The sequence below is a fragment of the Corvus moneduloides genome, chromosome 7, assembly GCF_009650955.1.
Source record: "Corvus moneduloides isolate bCorMon1 chromosome 7, bCorMon1.pri, whole genome shotgun sequence".
In the NCBI taxonomy this organism is placed as follows: Eukaryota; Metazoa; Chordata; class Aves; order Passeriformes; family Corvidae; genus Corvus; species Corvus moneduloides.
Genome location: NC_045482.1, coordinates 16,563,720 through 16,572,077, shown reverse-complemented (window position 1 = coordinate 16,572,077; position 8,358 = coordinate 16,563,720). Strand labels below are relative to the sequence as shown.

Sequence of the window (8,358 nt, the reverse complement as noted above, 5' to 3'; positions counted from 1 at the left end):
CCCCTTGCTCCCAATAAAAAAACCCCAGAGGCTCTGGCTTAGGAATCTGGGTTTATCAGCAGCTGTTTGCCCATTGCAGGCCCTGGGAATATGGTGAGACATTTCTGGGTAGTGTTTTTTTGGTTTTTGTTCAGAACAAAAGCTGTGCTGGCTTAGGGCATTAATTTAGGTGGATTTTACTATATGTATAGGGAGCATAAACTGTTACTTGCTATATTCCCTTCTCCCTAAATAAAAATGTATGTGGTTTCCTTTAAAAATGTATTTTGTGTGTAAGTCACATAGTGATAACATTAAATGTGGTATAAAGATGGTAATAAAAGTGGTTGTAACATTTATATATTTTTCATGACCAAAGTGCTCTGCAGTGGGAGATGCTATAAATGTGTGCTTGCCACTGGAGGAAGCAACAGTCCCACACTGCAGATGTCAGTCCCATGAGCACAGGCCCCAGTTCTTCTGGGCACAGAGTGGGTGGGTAGGCAGCTCTCCAGGACAAAATGCGGGCAAGGGCGTCTGCCCCAGCATGTCACTGCCATGGGAAGGTTGGGTGGCTACTGCTGAGGAAGAGGCCATGGTGGACAGGGTGGAAAATACTGCTGGAATGGAGAGAAGACTCTGTGCAGAAGCATCTCTTGATGCAGCAGAGGAGGAAGTGCCTGTCCCAGCCCACCTCCTCCTGTTGGGCCTCAGCTCTGCCGCTTCTCCCTCTCCTTTCAGGAGCAGAGGCCTCTCCACTTTGAGGTCCTTGTGTTCAGCATCACCCAACCTGCTCAGAAACCCTGGGTTGTCTGGATGCACAGCGTACTCCGTGAGGAAAAGCACATAAAAACAGAAGGAAAAGGGAAAAACAGAAAAAATGCTGCTCTTGACATTTTCTCCTGGCTTTTTTTTTGTGCTTTTGTTGTGATGTAACAGGATGAAGCAAACTGCAGGCATGCCGACTGCCCTCTAGCTGTACATTCTAAAACAGCCACAGCTTGCACAACTCCACAGCTTTTTATGGGGACATTATTTCTCTTGGGAGCATGGCTGTTCTCCCTTTCCAGCCTGTGGCCAGGAGCCGGTGCCTGCGCTGCAGGCTGCAGTCGGGCACTGCGCGCCAGAGCCGGCGGGCCCTGCTGCCTCCGCTTGTTCGCGGTGTACACCTGTGTGGGCATGGGAGGCAAGGAAGTGATGAAGTGCTTGGGGCTGCAAATCCTGGCAGCAGTGCCCTCATGAAAGCCACTGGCTGTATGGAAAACCAAGAACATATAAGTATCTAAACTGCTCCCCATTAGAGGGCATTCAACATTTGCACGGGCACGAATCTGCAAAGTGAATTTTTTTTTAAATGTCCAGTGACTTTTACAGAAAATGCACAATGAATATTAAATAAAGGGCATTGCCTATTACTGCACTTCAGACACTGTTATGTGGTGTGACTTTTTAAAAACTTTATTTTTAAAGGTCATGCTGTTTATGCTGCATAATATATAATACAGTTGCACTGTAAATTAGAGATGTGCTTTACTGCTGCTGTGCTTCATGGAGTTGAACAAAATTTGAAATCACAGGTCTCCTCCTCATGGGGAAACAGTTGTGGGAAATATTTAATATCACAATAATCAGGGGCTTAATGGCATAGTGATGAGCTATGGAGGCCTCTCTAGGACACCTTGCTGCATCTCCTGTCTGCTCTTTAGTCTCTCTAGAACATTTTTCCATTTTGATACTGTTAAATTTGATTTTAATTTACTGTTATAGGATAACAGTATATGTTTTAGGGTAAACTGTAGCATTACCTAACCCACAGCATTTCCTTTAGCTGCACATGATATGCTCAGCCCTGACAGGTTTCTCCCCCAGCACACAAGAGTTGACTTTCTCTATGCTGAAATGGTTGCAGGCCTGTGCACATCCTATATACATTAACTCTCTGGAAGGATTAATTACTCTATTCCTTTATAATAGCTTCAAAACTTCAAAAATGCTGTTCTCTTTCTTTCCAGATAAACCACAGCATAGAAACTGGATTCTGAGGGAGATGCAGCCTGATTCCGAAATTCCCCTAGGACAGCTCTTCAGGGAGCCAGTATCAAAGGTAAGCAAGTGAGTTAAAGCCATGGATTTTTGATCCTTATTTTGAAAACTTCAGCTCATACATTGCTTCAAAAGGCAGAATACACAAAAAGGAGAACAGCCATGGAGCACAGAACCAGACTGTGTAAAAACACTGGAAGGCATTATGGTCCCATTTCACTGTGGAGTATGTATGTTTGAAAAGGGATGCAAAGACTGTTGAGAAAATACACTAACTGATGCCAGGGTGATGGAAATGTCAAGTAAAGAAATTAAGCAAATAAACAGGGTTTTGGAGAAGTGTTGAGAGATGCAGGAAGAGTGTAACACAAGGAGGAAACTGAGAAGCAGGTTTCTTCCACCCAAGGGTACAGGTTATAAGCCTTGCATGAAATGGAAGTTACATGGGCTTTTTTTAAAGAAAAATGGAAAAGAATATAATTTCAGATTCACGGGTCTCTTTACCAGAGACTATTTTAAGAATAGTATTTGGATTGGAGGGGCTGCACACGGAGGACTGAATTACTATGTAAGCAGATGTTGCTTACTGTGCTGCTACCAAACAGGTTTGCAGGGCAACAGCTGCCACCCAGATGGTGGGGGCACCGGGACTCTGAGGGGCAGCACTGAGCAGTGTCTCTGAAGCCAGTTGTTGTAACAGATTTTATTTCAAAGGTAGATCTAAACTGAGGTATCATCCTAATACGGCCTTCCTGGAATATATTCCCAGTCCCTGTATTAGTTATAGAATTTGGTAGAACACTCGTGCATTATTAATGAGTTAGCAAATGGAAACGTTTCTGTTTGTAGAACTGATTTTTTAATATAAAGCCATTTCTTGTGTTTAAATATACTTTCAAAATGATCTGCAACATATTAAAAATACCTTGGAAAAAGCAAAAGAAAGAAACATTTACACATAGGCACAAATTAGAGAATTAAAGCAACTCTTTATTCCAAGTCCATCCTAGAAGAGACAGACAACACATGTTTTTTCAAATGTCAACCAATGAAAAGAAACTTGTTCAAAATTTCGGAAGGCTAAAATATTGTCTTATGGGTGAAAACTTTATGATATTTCTATAACGACATTCTTGGTCAATATATCTTAAGCTTTACTTAACAGGACTGGTTACTGAGAATGCCCCTAGTTATTTGATGCAGCTTAATTTCATGAAAATAGTCTATTTTCTACTGAACATTGTTAAAATACAGCACAAAATCTTTATAGAGATTTTTGTGAGGGTTAGCATGACCTCACAAACATAAGAACAAAATTCTCATTTCTGCTGTACAGTAACATTTACTCAGCCCACCCACTGATCTTATACATCAGTGCCCTCAAAAGCCTGGCTTCATAGGTGACTGTGTTTTTCCCACTGTGCATCCCACTCTCTTCAAGGGGGTGCTCAATGACAGCTGGGATGTTTCTTCCATACTGTTCACATTGCTTCAGAAACTGCACGCACTCCTGAGTCACACTGTCACGCAGCATGATCATGTGCTTGGACATGTTCTCCAGCAAGGACAGGAAACACCGCTTGGCGTAATACCACGTGTCAGTGCTCAGTTTTTTGTTATATGGCTCCAGGCTTTTAATGATCCTTGAAATACCAAAGTCATAGTTTCCCTTCACACAGTAGAGGGTACCAATGACTAGATTGACAATGCAAAGATGGTAGGTATTTTTATCAGGATTATCATAGGACAGCTGCTCTTCTGCCTTCTCGATCTTTCTCATTAGTTCCTCTGCGTCTTCATTCTGGCTTGTCAGGATGTAGGAAACGCAGAGGTTTGCTAACACAATGGCACTGACATCAAGAATGTTGTTGTAGTGCTTTTTAACTATTGGCTCATAGAACTTAATAGCCTCTTTATACTTGCTCTCCTGCATGAAGACCACGTGAGCCACGTTGAGCTTCCACACCTCATGATCCTTGCAGAATTCCATTGATTTGTAGAAGATCTTTTCTACCATTGTGTAGTTCTTCATGTCCCAACAAATCTTTGCCTGGGCCATCAAGACAGGTACATATTTATCCAGAGTCTCATCATACTCATTAATTGCTTTTCTTAGAGCTTCCTCATCCCAATTTTGCCTAGCTTCCTGTACCTGTTTTGTGAGTTTTCTTAGCTGCTCAGCCATTGTCCCTGCTGCATCATCTAGCTTGTGGAAAGCCTCCTCAGGGGCAGTTTGACAAGTAATAATGGCATCCAAGAAGTTGTACAGATAAGGTGTGAGAAGTTTGTAGGTCAGATGGGCATTCTCTGCCAACACATCAGCTGCCAGGTCGTAGTACTGATGCTTGCAATAGAGGAGTAGCAAGTTACCAAAAGTTTCTGGTGGACAGGGGTTCTGAAGGAGAAGAAACTGCAGCTTCCCAAAGCCATCAGTGGGCTGGTTGTCCATGTTCATGAGTGCTTGGTTGTGCAGCGTGACCGGATCCAGCTCTTCCTCAGTCCTCGGCGGCATATCCGTGAGCGCCTCCTGCGCCGCTCGCAGGTTGCGCAGCTGGTACTCAATGGCCGCCTTGAGGTTGAAGGCCTCCACCAGGGCCGTGCGGTGCAGGAGCAGCGTGTTGCCCACGCTGCGGACGTCGATACCCTCGGTGGTCATGCCCACGCTGAGCTCTGGGTGCTGGTGGATGCCGCGCTTGATGATGTCGGAGATGTACTTGAGGGCCGCAGGGTACTGCTTGGCCGCGTAGGAGCACAGCGCCATGTTGTAGGACAGCTCCGGGCAGTACCCCAACACTTGCATGGCGCTGGCAAACTTGCCGCTGGCCTCTTCGTGCCGGCCCTGCCGGTACAGCAAGCAGCCCAGGTTGACCTCGGCGTCGGCCCGCTCCGAAGGGTCCTCGGCTGCTCCGGGGCCGCCATCAGCAGCGGCGGCGAGCTCCTCCTCCACAAGGCTTTGGGCCGCTGGGAGGTCGCCCTGGGCATAGTGGACAGCGGCCTGGAGGCGCAGGGCCCGGCGGTGGAAGGCGGGTGAACGTCCAGCAGCGCGCTGGCGGCCGCGCAGGGCCTCGGCGAACAGCCCGGCCTTGTAGAGGGGCCTGCGGCATGGTACAGCCGGTACGGGAGTAGCTGCGCGGGTGCAGCGCCACCAGCTGCTCGTAGCACTCGGCCGCCGCCGCGAACGTCCTGCAGCTGGTAGTGGCAGTAGCCCAGCAGGGAGAGGCAGCCCCGGGAGCGGCAGCTCTTCTGCAGCCCGCGGTTCAGCAGCGACACCGCCTCAGCGTAGCGCCCGGCCGCTGATGAGCCCGTACACCACGGCCGTGTACTGCCCGCGTCGGCACCGGCGCGGCCTCCATGGCCGGCCCCGGCACCGCCGCGGCGGGGCGGAAGCGGCGCCCTCGCTGCCACGGCAACGGCGCCGCCGGTGGCGGAAAGCGCTCCCGTGCGGGGGGGGGGGGGGGGGGGGGGGGGGGGGGGCGCTGCCCCCGGAAGCGGCGGCGCGCGCGGTCCCTCGAGAGCGCGGCGCGGGGCAAGGCAGGGGCCGGGCCCGGGCATAACCGGGCGCCCCGCCGCAAGTGGGAGCTGGTCTGCGTCCTCTGCGTTTGCTGCCCTCCTCTGTTCCCCTCCCTGCGGCCGTCTCCCGAGCACTGACGCGGAGTGTTCAGTGCCGATTCCGAACTGGCGCAAAGAGCCGGAGCCTCCTGAAATCGCTGCCTGGGCCAGAATGTTTCCCTCGTTCGCGGTCTCGTGCAGCTGGGAGGAGTAAAGAGTAAAAATCAGCTCTGTATTTCTAAATGTTGTGTAATAGTTCCCTTAAGAAGTAGGTGGTGTAAAAGGAGGCTCTAAGCTAAACAGGTAGCCCAGGGCAGGAAGCATTTAACTTCTGTCTTGGGCTTTGTCAACAGGAAACATTCCCTATACAGCCCATCAAGATCCAAAATTGGTTAAAGCTGGTGGAAGGCAGGACGTATGGTTTGTTCCTTGGCACAATCCGACAGCTTTCCTGCAGCTTTCAAAAGTAGAAGAAACTACTTCCAATTTTTCTTACTCAACAATGTAATTGTGCTTTGGAGGGCCTCCCCCCCCACCCCCCCCCATGATATTTCTACTGAACAGTGATACTCCGTACCACAGACTGTATAATCTGTATAATTTCTGTACATGTGAATAGCTCCATTAGAGTCAGCAGACAGATTCGGTTTCTGGTCATTCCAGATTGATGCCAAGTGTATCCAGTGATGAAGTTTGGTTTGCCCCCAGGAATGAGTGCTGCACGGTTATGTGTCAAAAATCGTATCTGGGCCACTCAGTCTCGCGTGTTTTCAGGATCTTCTATTTGTGTGATTCAGTAATCAATAGATACAGCTGTGATTGATCCCAACAAGGTAGTTTCAAAGAAAAGTAATAATAATAATAAAATAATAGTAAGGCATTAAAATTATTTATTTTTTTAAAGACCAGTAAAACTAAGTTGCTCATTTCAGAAGCATGCTTTGAAAGCTGAACCAGCAAAACAATAGGAGTAATGATTTTAAAATGCAAAAGAAAGGAAAAGGATGCAGAAGTCTTTTAAGTTACACGTTTACATTTTGCAAGTATCTGGGATTCCATTGCCTTAGAACAGACACGTGGTACTTCTGTGCACGTGTCAGTTGTTTCCCACAGGCAAAGGTTCAGGGTTTTTAATGGTATTCCCCGCAAAACTGTAAGATGCAGTGGCCAACATGCTTATAAATTCGTGATTAAATACAAAGTAATCCAAGAAAGAAAAGGTAACAAGCAATATACAGGATGTATTCCAATACTGGCACATTCCAGCGATGGGCATCTTTGAGGCATCTCAATTCAGCAGATTATATGTTCCACTTCAGTGCTATGTTAGAAACCATTCACATGATTTTACTCTTTGACAACTCTTCCTTTGACAAAGCCAGTAAAAAACCTTCTTGCTCTATATTTTCTTGCCCATAACACTCTAAGCATTGAAGTGCCTGTTAATATGTTTTACAGACCTTTGAAATAAACCAGTTTTAAAATTTCACTCAATGCACAAATGAATTACCAGGAACTAAAGTGGGTTTAGTTTTATGAAGGGAAAATAAGTATTTGGCCTGTAGACTGAAACACTCCTGTTTTTCCACTAGAATGAATTCATCTAAATATTACAAATGATGTTAGGCACTGCTGGTTGCAGTTTTCAAAAATAATTTGTGAGTACTAGTATTGGCTTTGTTTGTAACTACAGGCACATTATGAGATTGCAATGCACTCTAAGAAGGAGCAATTAGCAAGGTCACCAGACCAGAAAAATGCAGCTGCTGTACCAAGGACACCATCTGAAGAAATGCCTGAGCTAAAATGAAACATACTTGTCCACGCTGTGGTTACAAAACATACAGCTGACCTTCTTGGCAAGACCCCTGGCCCTGTAAATAGGCGGGGCTGGCTGTGACAGAGCTGTGTGGAGAGTTCTGTGCCCGCCTGCCACATGAGGCATCCAGCTTAAACCTCAGTGAGCTACTACTGCCTGACCTTGTGTGACTCTGCTTTGGAGCAGAAGCAAAACCACGTCCTGACAAGCAGATGTCTGCATTTCCATCACATGATGAAGCTGTTCTTGTTTGTCTGTAGGTCCTGGGCTGGGAGGGAATTGTCTGATTTCACTACTCAAACTATGGCCAAAGACACCTTTTGGACATCTTGTTCTTGGGATGTTCTTCTGTCTGAATCACAGGAGAGCCTCTACCCCAGGTGCTCCTCGCCTTGAACAGTGTTCAGTTTTCTGGTGGGGTCACAGTGTTGTGTTGCAGGGGAGCACTTTAGTCCAGGGAGGTGCACATATGAAACCTGAGCTCTTCCACCAAAGCCTGTCTGTTCCATGCCCCTCCCAGGAGTGAAGCCAAAATTGGGGCTGTACCCAGTGGGCATCCTTGTCTCCTTGCTGAGCACATGAAAAGGGCCTTTGCAGAAGGGCAGGAGACAAGCCCACCCTTGTAACTCGCCACCAGTTGGTGGGACAGATGCACCTGTAGTTCAAAAGCCTGCTCGAAATCAAGCAGGATTTGAATGTCAAGCTCCTTCCTGATTAGCCTTTATTTATAGTGGTTTTATTTAAATTATTGTTTTATTTGGGTTTCATTTTTTTGTGAGGAAAGGTTGATTTTGGTGAGTGGTTTCACAGGTGGGAATCCTGAGTGAAATGACTGTTTGGCCTGAACTACCTTTGAGGATGGGGACGAAGACCCAGATCTTCTCTTGAGCATTTTCTGGTGACAAAATGAGGGCTGTTGCCTGGCTCTTGTGAGACCTTAAGGCCTGCAATTCATGGGACCAAATTCA

The 8,358-nt window shown here is 47.0% G+C and overlaps 1 protein-coding gene across 1 annotated transcript; it reads right to left on the bottom strand.

Annotated features, from left to right (window-relative positions):
* Window positions 1-2,991: 2,991 nt before the first annotated feature.
* Window positions 2,992-5,375, bottom strand: TTC30B (tetratricopeptide repeat domain 30B). Its single transcript, XM_032115002.1, is given in 6 exon segments — window positions 2,992-5,119; window positions 5,122-5,151; window positions 5,154-5,201; window positions 5,203-5,316; window positions 5,318-5,350; window positions 5,352-5,375. Coding segments are annotated over 6 exon segments (2,004 nt in total). The 3' UTR covers window positions 2,992-3,364.
* Between the last annotated feature and the right edge of the window lie 2,983 nt (window positions 5,376-8,358).